At 44.1% G+C, this 17,281-nt stretch overlaps 1 protein-coding gene across 1 annotated transcript in view; it reads right to left on the reverse strand.

Moving 5' to 3' along the window:
• LOC135530406 (voltage-dependent P/Q-type calcium channel subunit alpha-1A-like) overlaps nucleotides 1–17,281 on the reverse strand; it is an 85,406-nt gene that overhangs the window by 41,969 nt on the left and 26,156 nt on the right. Inside the window, 8 exon segments of the mRNA XM_064958739.1 lie at nucleotides 932–1,092; nucleotides 1,518–1,617; nucleotides 12,722–12,828; nucleotides 13,160–13,171; nucleotides 13,243–13,290; nucleotides 14,907–15,036; nucleotides 16,443–16,581; nucleotides 16,804–17,108. Coding sequence (XP_064814811.1) covers nucleotides 932–1,092; nucleotides 1,518–1,617; nucleotides 12,722–12,828; nucleotides 13,160–13,171; nucleotides 13,243–13,290; nucleotides 14,907–15,036; nucleotides 16,443–16,581; nucleotides 16,804–17,108 — 1,002 coding nt within the window.

Below are 17,281 nucleotides of genomic sequence, written 5' to 3' on the forward strand. Positions count from 1 at the left end.
TGGTCCTGGGGCTCTGTTCACAAACACAAACACACCCTACAGAGCCTCAAGACAGCAGCACAATTAGACCCAACCAAATCATGAGAAAACAAAAAGATAATTACTTGACACATTGGAAAGAATTAACAAAAAAACAGAGCAAACTAGAATGCTATTTGGCCCTACACAGAGAGTACACAGCGGCAGAATACCTGACCACTGTGACTGACCCAAAATTAGTGTGCCATCAGAGCAGCAAGATTTGTGACCTGTTGCCACGAGAAAAGGGCAACCAGTGAAGAACACACACCATTGTAAATACAACCCATATCTATGCTTATTTATTTTATCTTGTGTCCTTTACCATTTGTACATTGTTAAAACACTGTATATATATATAATATGACATTTGTAATGTCTTTATTGTTTTGAAACTTCTGTATGTACATTTACATTTAAGTCATTTAGCAGACGCTCTTATCCAGAGCGACTTACAAATTGGTGAATTCACCTTCTGACATCAGTGGAACAGCCACTTTACAATAGTGCATCTAAATCATGTGTGATGTTTACTGTAATTTTTATTGTTTATTTCACTTTATATATTCACTTTATATATTATCTACCTTACTTGCTTTGGCAATGTTAACACATGTTTCCCATGCCAATAAAGCCCTTGAATTGAATTGAATTGAATTGAGAGAGAGACAGAGAGAGAGAGAGATACAGAGAGATACAGAGAGATAGAGAGAGAGAGAGAGGGGGTAAAGAGAAAGGACTAAAAAGTGGTTGAGCTTTTAAATCCATGTGTGTAAAATATGGTTGGTTTGTACTCACATGCCCGAGCGTGTGTGTGCGTGTGCGTATGTGTTCTCCTGTGTATTTGTGTCTGTTTTGCCTGTGTATACAGCGTGTGTGTGTAATGTGTGTGTATATGTGTGTGGGTCCAGACCTGCAATCGCGCTCAAACTCCTTGGACTCGTCAGTGCAGTAGAAGAATCTGCCTTTGAACAGCTGCACAGCCACCACAGCAAATATAAACATGAAGAGCATGTAGACGATGAGGATGTTCAGGACGTTCTTCAGAGAGTTCACCACACAGTCAAACACAGCCTGGTGGACAGAGAGAGAGGGAGAGAGAGAGAGAGAGAGTGAGAGAAAGTGTGTGAGAGAGGGAGAGAGAGAGAGAGAGAGGGCGAGAGAGAGAGAGAGAGAGAGAGAGAGAGAGAGAAAGTGTGTGAGAGAGAGAGAGAGAGAGAGAGAGAGAAAGTGTGTGAGAGAGGGAGAGAGAGAGGGAGAGAAAGTGTGTGTGTGAGAGAGAGAGAGAGAGATAGAAAGTGTGTGAGAGAGGGAGAGAGAGAGAGAGAGAGAGAAAGTGTGTGAGAGAGAGAGAGAGAGAAAGTGTGTGAGAGAGGGAGAGAGAGAGAGACCATACAGGTAGAAATACAGTAGTAGAGTTGTCACATATAAATATGCAGACATGCGGGAACACACACTCACACACACTCCCCCTCGACCCTGCCTCCCCTTCCCAGTACCTTTAGCTTGGGGAGTCGTTTGATGGTCTTGAGAGGTCGTAGTACCCTCAGTACTCTCAGAGACTTGATAGTGCTGATGTCTTTCCCTTTGCCACTCCCCCTACAGGTTGGCATGGGAATAACACGACAACGTCAGTGCCGGGGGGAGAGGTGGAGGGTTAAAGTTCAAAGGGCACTTACCACACCCGTTTGTGAGAATATAGGCCTAACCCATTCTTTACCCATTCTTAGGGTCAGGAAAAGCTCCTGTCCTGGTTGGGGTAACTTATCTCTCATACAGAGATAGTCAACAGTTGACAAGGCTGGCACACTTGTCTTACACAGGTTAAAACATAGTACAGAGACAATCAGATCTCAGTCTCTTTTTCTGCAAAGAAATAATCCTTCTATATGAATCACATGAACCGATATGTGATCAGTTGTTTGATCAGCTGGTTTCATGGCCAGTAGACTCATGAGAAGCATGTTTCAACCATTAAATATTATCAACAGACATCTGACGGGATGCCCAGCCAAACCTCTTTCTTTCTTTTTCACAACATTTCATTATCCAGGAGAATGTGAGTGGATGTCAGGGTGTTATAGTATTATTACAAGGCAGGATTATCATTTCAACAATATAATCCATGAGCCTGATACCATTATGGACTCATAATCCATTATGGGCTCATAACCCTCAGTCCCAACAGGGTTGAATGGTTTCCTTTCCTTATCTCCTTATACTGCTGCCTATAAAAGGGCTGGATACCATTCCGGTTTATTGTCACCCTCAGATAAGTGATGTGACTTGAAGGAAAGGAGACGAGGAAAGGATGCTATCTGAGACGATTGGGACGTGGCCATATGACGTTGCTGATGTCAGTCACAAGATGTGACATCACAGATAGAACACAGAACAGTTCATTCAACCAAAAGGAGGAATGATTTAGTCTGTGTCATCAGGGCTGCGTCCAACATGTCACCCTGTTCCCTTTATAGTGCACCACTATTGACCAGGCCTAGGGCTCTATAGAGGGAATAGAGTGCTATTTCAGATGCAGCCTGTTGTGGTAAATGACAAACGACATCCTGTGTTTTTATGTACCTACTTCCTTTTATTCCTAACAATAGGGGGCTGTAGATCCCATGATTTGTACTGCCTATAAAACAATACCAGGGAAAGAAAATTCTCAATGTCAAGGGGACCCTATCAGAGAGTTGATCTTTACTGTAAGTGGAATGACAGCCATTTTAAAAACAAGGACCATCGGCTGGAGGACTGCCAAGGAGCAGGAGCAGTGTGTGTGTGTGTGTGTGTGTGAGAGAGAGGTCTTTCATCAAGCCTTTAACTATGAACTGCAGAGGTCTGCGCTCTCAAATTCTCAAGACATTTCAATTCATTGGTGATTGATTGAGTCTGGTCTTTGGCAACTGTAGTGTGTTGTTTGTGTGTGCTTCGATAATCAATATGCCTTACTCTGCTGATCCTCAATAGACTGAATAGACTAGGGTCCTCTCTATCAGAGCAGTATGAGAGTATTAGAGAAAAGCTCTTCTCGGGATAGGCATTAAGAATTTGCATTTATAGCAACTGTATTATAGACACCTATACAATGATAGCATTAGCTACTATATATAGCATTAGCATGTAGCGTTAGCTACTGTATATAGCATTAGCATGTAGCATCAGCTACTGTATATTCGATTAGCATGTAGCATAAGCTACTGTATATAGCACTACCATGTAGCAATAGCTACAGTATATGCGATTAGCATTACCTTTAGCTGCAATACATAGCGTGAGCATCAAGCTACTATATAAAACATTAGCATAAGCTATAGTATATAGACCTATACAATGATAGTAAGTAGCATTAGCAAGAAGCATGTTGCATTAGCTACAGTATATTACAGATACTGGTACAATGATAGCAAGTTGCAATTAGCTACAGTATATATCGCACTGTAGACACCTATTAATACAATGATAGCATCTATGTTCATTGGTGAATTGCATCTTTTAGATTTTTAACACTTGCTTTAGCTACATTAAGCAATACACTATGCATCCGGTTTGTACTGCATTGAATCACTTTAGGGGGATATCATGAAGCGTTACAATTGGTTCCTGGAGGTGGAGGGGTTCCGGAATGGTCCACAGGCAGACCAAATGTGGGTGTGACAACAGTGAATGGAGGAAGAGAAGGCAACGAGAAACGGCGAGAATGAGAGTGGAACAACTAGAGGAACAAAGAAAGAAAGAGAGAGAAGCCATTTTGGACCGGACAAAGAGAGAGAGAGAGAGAGAGACAGCAGAGACAGAAAGAGAGAGAGACAGTGAGACAGACAGAGAGAGAGACAGCAGAGACAGAAAGAGAGAGACAGTGAGACAGACAGAGAGAGAGAGACAGCAGAGACAGAAAAGAGAGAGAGAGACAGTGAGACAGAAAGAGAGAGAGACAGTGAGACAGAGAGAGAGAGACAGCAGAGACAGAAAGAGAGAGAGAGACAGTGAGACAGACAGAGAGAGATACAGCAGAGACAGATAGAGAGAGAGACAGTGAGACAGAGAGAGAGAGAGAGACAGCAGAGACAGAAAGAGAGACAGTGAGACAGAAGAGAGAGAGACAGTGAGACAGACAGAGACAGAACTTTACTTTACTTTGCGAAGCTCCTGTAGAAATCACCAAGGCAACGACAGCGAGAAAGGGTCAGTGACAGCAACAGAGAGAAAGAACAAAAGATGGAGGGATAGGGAGAAAGAGAGGAAGAAAGACAGAGACACACTTACAGAGATAGAAAACACAGCTTGAGACAGGAAAGGGGAAAGGGGTTTGGAGAAGGAGAAGGAGAAAACACCCATATGAGAGACAGACAGAGAAAATAGGAGAGGAAAGCAAGATGGAGTGCTTTTGGATAGATATAAACCCCAACCCCCTCCCCAACACTCTGACTCCTCCCACCAACTCTGGTTGCCATGACAACAACTGTGATGTCGAAGATGGAATGTTTACATACCTGTTCACAAAAAAATGACACTTATTTCACTTACTTAATTACCTTAATAATATTGGTAATAGTGCAGATCCATTTCTTTTGATGACATAATACTACTAATATTACATATACATAGAAAGCCTTACTGAGACAATCTAAACATTACTCAATTCTAACAATTGTAACTAGGTTCTGTTACAAAAGGTGGCGCAGTCTTAAACCTGCCACATGCCTTATTACCTATTTACCTGCTATTTACATTACTTACTACATTATTAGTAGTACTACTATTAATACATACAGTGCTACTTACTACTATGAATATTACTAGCATTATATATACTATTATCATTACTTCTACTCACTTACTACCTACACTATTAATTATACCTAGGCTGCAGTCCAAACTCAAAGTAGACAGCCCTCGGCCGTAAACCCTCTGCCCTTGAATGACGTTTTACATCCAAGTGTACCTTAAATGTCACTTGCCCAAGTGAGGGAGAGTGATGATCGGAGAGGCAACATCCTTGGTGCAAATCTTGAAGTTTAACTTAAAAACAACCAACCTAAAGCTATTAATGCACCTAGTAAGCTAACGTATCCAGCAAGCACTCCTGTCAGGTAGCTAGCTACAGTTACCTATAACTGGCTAGCTAGTTTTATAGTTTGATAATTTATTCCAATAAATTACAGAATTCCCCAAAATATATTTATGAAGCTATCTACGTTTTTTTTAACCCCCTTTTCTCCCCATTTTCGTGGTTTCCAATTGGTAGTTACAGTCTTGTCCCATCGCTGAAACCCCTGTACGGACTCTGGAGGTCTGAAGGTGGAGAGCCATGCGTCCTCCGAAACACAAACCAGCCAAGCCGCACTGCTTCTTGACACAATGCCTGCTTAACCCGGAAGCCAACCGCACCGATGTGTCAGAGGAAACACCGTACACCTGGCGACCGTGTCAGCGTGCATTGTGCCTGGCCCGCCACAGGAGTCGCTAGTGTGCGATGAGACAAGGATATCCCTGTCGGCCAAACCCTCCCCTAACCCGGACGACGCTGGGCCAATTGTGCGTCGCCCCATGGACCTCCCGGTCGCAGCCGGCTGCGACAGAGGCTGGACTCAAACCAGGATGCAGTGCCTTGAACACTGCGCCACTCGTAAGGCGAGCTATCTACGTTTTATAGGCTCCTAAACTACGAGACTAAGCCAATTTGCCAAGGATAAAATCCTAATTTTGTCTGACCACCAGAGTTTGACATGTGACTACAGTTTGCATTGAATTGTGGGTCATATCAACCCCACAAGTGATCAAAGTTCTTCACTCGCTCCTCCGAGCTAAAGCGAGAGCTGAGGGGGCAAAGTTTGGGAGTTGGACCTCCACTTAAGATGGCAATCAAACTGCATCCGGTTTCGACGGGGATCCTCCAGAGGGACAGTGGCAGGCGCGAGGGCTGAGGGGGAGTGTTTGGACTGTAGCCCTACTCTCCTGTTGGATCCTCAAAGCCATTCATTGATGGTTAGAGGGATCGGTTCGGCCCTCTACGTATCTTTCTACCCCTGTATTCATTTAACAGCAATACTTATCGATCCTACTCAGCAATTTATTTAGTCAAATAACTAAATACAATATTCCACTAAGTTCTCTCTAAATAGGTGTTGAAGTCAGGTGGAAAGTCCCTGAAGCCTTTCTTCACAGTAACGGCTGTATTCATTTAACAGTAAAACTGATCGTATCTCTTAATAACCATCAATTAGCCAGGTCTTAACTGAGACAAACATCTCATTAAATCTACTGTTATCTAATGGGCCCCGCAAGGCACGGACGTACTGTAATACTGTACAACACAGGGCAGTTTAGGCGTGGGATCTAACAAATGTATTTTGGGGTAGTTTTCTGCTCATTGAGAGAGAACAGTAAATATTGTAGACACCGTAGAACAGTGGATACCGTTCATCAACATACGGTAACCATAAAAACAGACACGCGCACGATACATCTTCACACACATGCATACACACACAGGCGTAAGTACGCACGCATACAAACACACACACACAGATTCAAATGCATAGTCAAAGTGGCTCGTAAACATGCAGTTCTCGATCATTGTGACAGTCCAGTGTCATTCAATGACGGTGCCAGAAGCGGATTTGTTGAGTCAAAAACCTTAACTCAACAGTCTTTTCTCCCCCTATGTGAGACTCAACAAATCAAGGCTCCACAGAAACATGTGGAGCCCTAACCCTGAGCATCAGGGTAGCCCTGAGCAAATGGAGGAAGTGGACAAGAGGAGGAGTAAAGGAGAAGAGGAAGGGAGCAGGCTGGGAAGGGTGGGGAGGAGGAGGGTTGAAAGGTTGGGGGAGAGGAGAACAGGCCACCAAGGAGGTAAGGAAGGCAGAGAGGAGAAAAGGAGGAGTAAGGAGAAATATCACAGGAACAAGGAAAGGTGGCGGGAGGAAAGAGAGAAGTAAGGAGGGAGAAAGGAGGGAGGGAAGCATCCTCTTGGAGGGGAGGGAGGGGGACGTCATGCTGGAGAGGGTGCAGTAGGCCAGTGGAGTGATTTTAAACTCGCAGAGAGAGTCAACAAACCTATCAGTCTCCATAGAAACAGCCACGCTGAGGACCACCAACGATAGGCAGTTCAAACTACTGTCATACACTACAAACAGACACATCATACATAAAAGTATACAGTGGCTTGCCAAAGTATTCACCCCTTTGGCATTTTTCCTATTTTGTTGCCTTACAACCTGGAATTAAAATTGATTTTAGGGGGGGGGGTTGTATCATTTGATTTACACAACATACCTACCACTTTGAAGATGCAACATTTTGAAACTTGAGCGTGCATAACTATTCACCCCCCCAAAGTCAATACTTTGTAGAGCCACCTTTTGCAGCAATTACAGCTGCATGTCTCTGTAAGCTTGGCACATCTAGCCACTGGGATTTTTGCCCAAAACTGCTCCAGCTCCTTCAAGTTGGATGGGTTCCGCTGGTGTACAGCAGTCTTTAAGTCATACCACAGATTCTCAACTGGATTGAGGTCTGAGCTTTCACTAGGCCATTCCAAGACATTTAAATGTTTCCCCTTAAACCACTCGTTTTGCTTTATCAGTATGCTTAGGGTCATTGTCCTGCTGGAAGGTGAACCTCCGTCGTCCCAGTCTCAAATCTCTGGAAGACTGAAACAGGTTTCCCTCAAGAATTTCTCTGTATTTACCACCATCTATCATTCCTTCAATTCTGACCAGTTTCCCAGTCCCTGCCGATGAAAAACATCCCCACAGCATGATGCTACACCACCATGCTTCACGGTCGGGATGGTGTCCTCGGGGTGATGAGCGGTGTTGGGTTTGTGCCAGACATGGTGTTTTCCTTGATGGCCAAAAAGCTCAATTCTTGTCTCATCTGACCAGAGTGCCTTCTTCCATATGTTTGGGAAGTCTCCCACATGACCTTTGGCAAACAACAAACATGTTTGCTTATTTTTTTCTTTAAGCAATGGCTTTTTTCTGGACACTCTTCCGTAAAGCCCAGCTCTGTGGAGAGTATGGCTTAAAGTGGTCCTATGGATAGATACTCCAATCTCCGCTGTGGAGCTTTGCAGCTCCTTCAGGGTTATCTTTGGTCTCTTTGTTGCCTCTCTGATTAATGCCCTCCTTGCCTGGTCCGTGAGTTTTGGTGGGTGGCCCTCTCTTGGCAGGTTTGTTGTGGTGCCATATTCTTTCTATTTTTTAATAATGGATTTAATGGTGTTAAAAGTTTCACTTTTTTTATAACCCAACCCTGATCTGTATCTCTCCACAGCTTTGTCCCTGATCTGTTTGTAGAGCTCCTTGGTCTTCATGGAGCCACTTGCTTAGTGGTGTTGCAGACTCTGGAGCCTTTCAGAACAGGTGTATATATTCTGAGATCATGTGACAGATCATGTGACACTTAGATTGCACACAGGTGAACTTTATTTAACTAATTATGTGACTTCTGAAGGTAATTGGTTGCACCAGATCTTATTTAGGAGCTTCATAGCAAAGGGGGTGAATACATATGCACGCACCACTTTTCCAATTTCGTTTTGTTGAATTTTTTTGAAACAAGTAATTTTTTAAATTTCACTTGACCAATTTGGACTATTTTGTGTATGTCCATTATATGAAATCCAAATAAAAATCAATTTAAATTACAGGGTGTAATGCAACAAAATAGGAAAAACACCAAGGTGATGAATAGTTTTGCAAGGCACTGGATATGTACTGATCAATGCTGTGCATATATACACCCTTGTATGTACACCTTCCTCAGTCTCCTGGCGTTGTACTTGTCACACTCTTTCAATGCACATGTACAATTACTGCATGTTACATCATCAATCAAGTTACCCTAGCGACCTTGTTATTGTCACATTCACGCTACATGAACAATCTAGTAACCATAGCAACCTGCAGCTGTCCAGAAACACAAAAGGTCACCTTGGTAGCACCATAGAGATCCAATTAAATTACTAGAGGGGCCATGTCATAAATCCTCAAAGGTCCAGAATGGGGTGAAAATGGAAGCAATATTGGACAGGGAGAACTTCAGACCAGTCTAATTGGAATGACTGGCAGTAGATTCCTGATTTTACTTATGCGGGAAAATAAAAGTAAGACATGTGATTTATCAGAAATTGTGTAATATAATTATTGTCAACCTAAAATATTGTCATATAATTACAAAGATAGTTTATAAGGGTTTATACAAATTGTCTGTATTAATAGCCAGTGTTGTAAAGTACTTAAGTGAAAATAGTAGTTTGGGGTATTTGTACTTGACTTTTTATATTTTCGACAACTTCACTACATTTCTTATTTTTTAACCCCCTTTTTCTCCCCAATTTCGTGGTATCCAATTGTTTTGTCGTTACTGTCTTGTCTCATCGCTACAACTCCCACACGGACTCGGGAGAGGCGAAGGTCGAGAGCCATGCGTCCCCGAAACAACAGCGCGCATCCAACCCGGAAGCCAGCCGCACCAATGTGTCGAAGGAAGCACCATACCCCTAGGGACCTGGTCAGCGTGCACTGCGCCCGGCTCTCCACAGGAGTCGCTAGTGTGCGATGAGACAAGGATATCCCTGCCGGCCAAACCCTCCCTAACCCGGACGACGCTAGGCCAATTGTGCGCCGCCCCATGGGCCTCCCGGTCGCGGCTGGCTGCGACAGAGTCTGGACTCAAACCCAGTTTTATTGATTTTCCACCATTTCATGTCAGAAGACAGGAATCTAGCGATCCAGACCTTCCTAGGACCATTGGGGCGGCAGATAGCCTAGTGGTTAGAGCGTTGGACTAACAACCGAAAAGTTGCAAGATCAAATCCCTGAGCTGACAAGGTAAATTCTGTCATTCTGATCAAGGAAGTTATTAAGCCACTGTTCCCAGGCCATCATTAAAAATAAGAATTTGCTCTTAACTGACTTGCCAAGTTAAATAATGGTAAAAAAAAATGGTCCTGTCAAATAAACTTATATTGGACTCCCTCTGGTGGTCAACAGCAGCATAACATCAATTTATATCACTGCAACGTAACCTTCCTAGCACTACAATAAATAATGGGACCCACACACTTCCTTAAACCTAAAGTAAGTAAAAAAAAATATATATATTTGTGGAAGTTAAACAAAATGCCCTTTACATAGCCCTTCTCCCGTTGTCTGTAGGAGGAATACTCACTGTTTCAATGGCCCAAATGTTTAGACAATCTCACATTTGATAGATTTTGACTCTCACTAATGTCATGATATGTTTGGTAAGGTAATAAAGAAGGTGAAATATTTTGGGTAGCTGTTCCTAAAACAGACTATAACTATATACTAAACTATATTATAACATATAAAAGGCTTATTCATTCACAATGTCATTTCATTTATCATCATCTGTGTATATGTTTTATTATATTTTTATTGTACTCGATCATCTGGGTCAAAAAGTGTTTCCTTCTCAGACATAAATGAACAAGTCCAGGTGAAGGCTACTACACACTATACTATGAATAAAATATTGCCCTCTTGCTAGGTGGATGACTAAAGCCATAGCAAAATCGCTGTCAGCAAAGCATTAGTATATTTTTGCAATTACATTTCCTTTATGATACTTAAGTATATTTATACTGGGTGACTTTCACTTTCACTTGAGTCATTTTCTATTAAGGCATCTTAACTTTTACTCAAGTATGAAAATGGGTAACTTTTACCACGTCTGTAAATAGCCTCTAAAATATATGTAAACAGACCATTAATGTCTCTATTTTAGTTTTCTTTGAATGATGTGAGTGCTATTATATGATTCAATCAGTACTTGTTGCATTTACAACTTGTCTAAGTCCTGTCATCAACTGATGTCAGCCAGTGTATGGCTGTGGGTTGACTGCATTGTTTCAATGGAATGTTGGCATATTGGCAGTTTATTTGAATAATTATTGGAATCATTCCTCTAAAACTGTCTGGCTAGCTAGCTGACAAACACAGTGCAGATAAATTCTTCAAATTCATTATTTTACACAATATCTTATCACAGCACTGGCAAACCACGGTTGACCAATGCCCTGACCAAAATGGCTGACCTTGATCCCATCATAAGAAGGTCCATGACCATTCTAGTATTCTAATTCCTAATTCTATGTGTAGCACAGATCAAAACATTGGTCACATTCTGCATCATAGAATGTTAGTGACATCTCAATCCGACATTGCCGTGAAGACACCAGGACACGTTCAGCTTCTTCCTCTTGTTAAATCATCAACACTGTCAGCACCTTGTCGTAACACATCCCAGCCAGCTTTGTGTGATGTCATCATGTAATCCATGTGAGTACCAGTGCAGGCAGGCCATTGGAGCTGAGGAGGATGTACACACACACTCTCTTTCATTCTTTCCTTCTCTCTCTCCTTCCTCCATCCTCCGTCTCCATTCTCTCGCTCATTCATAATCAGGCACATACATCCATATACAACTGCGGACAATATCTCAAGATAAAAAATCATTCCACCCTCAGTGACCTGCCCCAAACATTCACCCCTCTCCTCCCTCCTTCCCTTTCTCGGCTCCCCCAGGCTCCCCCAGGCCGTGCAGAGGATAATAAACAGTAAAATACCTGCTCTTCTGGTGGATGAGTGGAGTGATTACCGGTAACCATTAACGGGTGTGTAAAGGTGTGTGTGTGTGAGGTGTGTGAGTGTGTGAGGTGTGCGTGTGTGGGGTGTGTGATGTAACGGGAGGACAGGGCAAGGTGTGTGCCTCGCAGCTCTGAACCAGAACGACCTGGGCACTAGAGGGTTACCGGGTGCCTGGGGAACCCTCAGCCTCACACAGCGTAAGGGGACAGGGGCGCTCTCAGGGGGAGGTTTGGGTGAGGGGGTGGGAGGGAGAGGATGATTGGGTGCAGTTGAAGGCTGGGAGATGTGGAGAAAGTTGGGGGAGGGATTAGGTGGTCGGGTGATTGGGTAGGGGTGCATTTAGTGGGGTTTGGGGGAGTTGGGAGGTTTTTGGGGGAAGGCAGGTTGGAGGGGGATGCAACAGTGAGCTAGGTTGGGGAGGGAGATGGGAGGCAGGGGTTAGATGCAAGTAGTTGGGTGGGAGGGCAGCTGAGGGCTAGGTTTGGGAAGGTGGTGGTGGGGGGGTGTTGGAGTGAGTCGTGTAAGGTAAACTGGAGGAATCATTAGTAAGATGGCCGGCTGACTTGTGGCTGGTTGAGAGGAGTGTAAAGAGTGAAATGTGCAGATGTGATGAAATAATGAATGAAAGACATGGAAAAGGCAGATAGACTAGAGAGTTGAGTCTCATAGTGAGAGAGTGGATGAGACACAAAGACACAGAGATGGAGAGGCCGCTTAGGACGGAGAGAGAGATGGGTAGAGAGAGAGAGAGAAAGAGGTCAGGCCCGTGCTGTGTGACTAGTCAGAGAAATAACCAACAAACAATCAACAAAAACAATGACAAGAAAGAGAGACACACAGACAGTGTTAGGCCAGGAAACAGAGCAACAGGCACAGAGGAAACGAGAGACGGAGGGATGAGAAAGAGAGAGAACATGGAAATACAGGACAGAGAGACTACATATAAAGTGTTGAGGCAGTAAGGGCCAGACAAGGCATCAGGCAAAGGAGTGAGAGACGACTGAAAGACAGGGTGATGAAAAGAGGAGTGTGGGTCAAGAGGGGGGAGACAGAGCTGAGGGGGGGGGGACACTTACGTGAAGGCGAAGGCCACCAGAGCACCACTAACCACTATAAAGTCCAGGATGTTCCACAGGTCCCTGAAGTATGAACCCTGATGTAAGAACAGGCCTAGCACCACCATCTGGGGACAGAGGAAAGGAGAGGTGTTAGTACACACACCACACACACACCACACACACCACACACACACACACACACACACACACACACACACACACACACACACACACACACACACACACACACACACACACACACACACACACACACACACACACGAACACGATCAACACACGCACACACGCACACACACACACACACCACACACACACGCACACACACACACACACACACACACGCACACACACACACACAATAGGGCACTCATGAACGCAAGCACACGTATACATGTATACAGACGCTAAGACAGACATTAACACTCTGTATACTACCTTGATCAACATCTCATTATATAGATATATAGATCACACTGTACACTATACATTATATAGATAGATACATCACATACCTGTACACTATACGTGAAGACACCCGTGAAGACATAGTCAAAGTATTTCAGCACCTGAGAATGACAGAGTAGAGGTACCAAGATAGGTCACATACCTGTACACTATACATACACATTATAGAGATATATAGGATCACATACCTGTACACTATACATACACATTATAGATATATATAGATCACATACCTGTACACTATACATACACATTATAGAAATAGATATAGACAGATAGGTCACATACCTGTACACTATACATACACATTATAGAGATATATAGATCACATACCTGTACACTATACATACACATTATAGAAATAGATATAGACAGATAGGTCACATACCTGTACACTATACATACACATTATAGAGATAGATAGATCACATACCTGTACACTATACATACACATTATAGAGATATATAGATCACATACCTGTACACTATACATACACATTATAGAAATAGATAGAGACAGATAGGTCACATGCCTGTACACTATACATACACATTATAGAAATAGATATAGACAGATAGGTCACATACCTGTACACTGTACATACACATTATATAGATATATAGATCACATACCTGTACACTATACATACACATTATAGAAATAGATATAGACAGATAGGTCACATATCTGTACACTGTACATACACATTATAGAAATAGATAGAGACAGATAGGTCACATACCTGTACACTATACATACACATTATAGAGATATATAGGTCACATGCCTGTACACTATACATACACATAGATATATAGATCACATACCTGTACACTATACATACACATTATAGAGATAGATAGAGACAGATAGGTCACATGCCTGTACACTATACATACACATTATAGAAATAGATAGAGACATATAGGTCACATACCTGTAAAGGAAGAAAGAGAGAGGCAGACAAACTGAGAGACAAACAGACAGAGAAAGACACTCACACAGACAACAAAAGAGAGAAGACAGACAGACTATACATACACATTATATAGATATATAGATCACATACCTGTACACTGTACAGAGAGAGACAGAGACAGACAGAGAGACAGAGACAGACAGAGAGAGACAGAGAGAGAGGTCACAGAGAGAGACATTATAGAGATAGAGAGACAGAGAGAAACAGAGATATATAGAGTACAGAGAGATAGATCACAGTACACTATACATACACATTATAGAGATAGAGACAGAGAGAGAGAGAGACATATAGTCACATATAAAGGAAGAAAGAGAGAGGCAGACAAATAGAGACACTCACACAGACAACAAAAGAGAGAAGACAGACAGAGACAGAGAGAGACAGAGACAGACAGAGAGAGACAGAGACAGACAGAGAGAGAGACAGAGACAGAGAGAGAAGAGAGACAGAGAGAGACAGAGAGAGAGAGAGACAGAGAGAGAGAGAGAGAGAAAGATATATAGAGAGACAGAGAGAGAGAGAAATATATATAGAGAGACATAGACAGTGAAAGAGTCAGCGAGGCAGGCGTAGAGGTGTCTCACGTTGGTGAGACAGACAAGCACAGAGGTGTTGTCTCATGTTGTTGAGAGGCAATTCAGAGAAATATACACACACAACACGAGTGGAAAGAGCAACAGAGACAGCTGGATAGAAAGAAAAGCACAGGAGAGAAACAGAAAGAAGTGTCTCACTTGGTTGCTTGGTGACTCAGGCCAGACAGGGTCCTCTGCAGCCAGGGCGATGCTGCTCATTGCGATCACAGACAGGATACTGAACTCAAAGTACTTCCTGGTCAGGATGTAGTGGCAGCACCTACGGAACCTGCAACACACACACACAATACACCGCACCCACAAAGTGATGCATGCTGTTTGTGGAGCTGGCTTGTTACTCTGTCTTATCTTCCAGGAATCATGGGGCTCCTTGCATGTTCCAACATTTGACCAAATGGACTACGCATCCGGGAACTTGGTCTGTGCTCCGTTCTGTGTGGTTAAGATTGGACTGGTACTCCCCTCTTCTGTTTCCTGAATGGAACATCACTTCTCTCTCTCACACATACACCATATGACCAAAAGTAGGTGGACTTCTACTCGAACATCTCATTCCAAAATCATGGGCATTAATATGGAGTTGGTTCCCTCTTTGCTGCTACTGGATGTTGGAACATTGCTGCGGGGACTTGCTTCCATTCAGCCACAAGAGTGAGGTCATTAGTGAGGTCATGTACGGATGTTGGGCGATTAGGCCTGGCTTGCAGTCAGCTTTCCAAATCATCCCAAAGGTGTTCGATGGGGTTGAGGTCAGGGCTCTGTGCAGGCCAATTAAGTTCTTCCATACCGATCTCAACAAACCATTTCTGTATGGACAACACTTTGTGCACAGGGGCATTGTCATGATGAAACAGGAAAGGGCCTTCCCCAAACTGTTGCCACAAAGTTGGAAGCACAGAATCGACTAGAATGTCTGCTGTTGCATTAAGATATCCCTTCACAGCCTCCCGAGTGGTGCAGTGGTCTAAGCGTTGTCCGGGTTAGGGAGGGTTTGCGGGTTAGGGGAGGGTTTGTCCGGGTTAGGGACGGGTTAGGGGAGGGTTTGTCCAGGGGAGGGTTTGTCCGGGTTAGGGGAGGGTTTGTCTGGGTTAGGGGAGGGTTTGTCCGGGTTAGGGGAGGGTTTGTCTGGGTTAGGGGAGGGTTTGTCCGGGTTAGGGGAGGGTTTGTCCGGGTTAGGGGAGGGTTTGTCCAGGTTAGGGGAGGGTGTGTCCGGGTTAGGGGAGGGTTTGTCCGGGTTAGGGGAGGCATTGTCCGGGTTAGGGGAGGGTTTGTCTGGCTGGGATATCCTGGTCGAGCTTTACACCACTCCAGGCGACGCTTGGCATTGCGCATGGTGATCTTACATGGAAACCAGTTAGTTATTGTGCTGACGTTGCTTCCAGAGGCAGTTTGGAACTTGGTAGTGAGAGTTGCAACTGAGGACAGACTATTTTTATGCTCTATGTGCTACAGTACTCGGTGGTCGATTATATACACCTGTCATCAACGAGTCTGGCTGAAATGGCTGAATCCACTAATTTGAAGGGGTGTCCACATACTTTTATATATAGTGTACAACACCCACGTACACACACACACGCACACACGCACGCACGCACACACACACACACACACACACACACACACACACACACACACACACACACACACACACACACACACACACACACTCACGGGTTGGTGGTGGACAGTATGAAACAGGAGCTGAACGGGGGCATTGGTTTGGGACCATCTTCATCGCCCCCTTCATCCTCCTCTTCCTCCTTCTTCTCCTCATCCTTCTTTTTCTGGTCTGTGTTTGCATTCTTGTTCACTGAGATGAAGAGAGGAAAATAGGAGAGAGCGAGAGAGAGAGATGAAGAGAGAGAGAGAGTTGAAGAGAGTCAAGAGAGAGTGTCAAAGTATTAGAATGATCAAAATAGTACATTCACCACCCATACATAAACTCACACAAACACACACACCCCGCCTTCCCCCCCACACACCCCGCCTTCCCCCCCCACACACCCCGCCTTCCCCCCACACACCCACCCACCTTGCAGGATGGCATTGGTGGAGGGATATGGATAGACAGGAGGCATCATATCCACGACTGTATGAGCCGGCTTGGCCATACTGGTCAGAATTAGACTGTCCATACTATGGTGGTGTGTGTCTGCTGTCACACTGCGGTTCAGGAGGTTATTCACAAGGTCAGGGTGGTCTGGGGGCAGCGGGTGGAGGGTGTGGTCGTGCAGTTTGCTGTTGTTGAGGAGGTTGTCTAGGTCTTCCCTGTACTGACTGTCCTGTCTGAGGATGGGCCGAGCGGTGGAGAGGTTGGGGCCACTGCAGTGGTGGTCTCTGACGGAGGGATGGGGGTGGGAGGAGTGGGAGGGAGAGGGAAGGAGAGGAAGAGTGAGAGGGGGTAGAGTTTGGGGGAGGCAGGCGCAAGGACATCTTGAAAAAACATAGTTACTATGCTGCTCATTTAATGACATACAGTACAGGACACTGGCTTCAACAAATCAATAGCA

The sequence above is a fragment of the Oncorhynchus masou genome, unplaced genomic scaffold, assembly GCF_036934945.1.
Source record: "Oncorhynchus masou masou isolate Uvic2021 unplaced genomic scaffold, UVic_Omas_1.1 unplaced_scaffold_1334, whole genome shotgun sequence".
NCBI classification, from domain to species: Eukaryota; Metazoa; Chordata; class Actinopteri; order Salmoniformes; family Salmonidae; genus Oncorhynchus; species Oncorhynchus masou.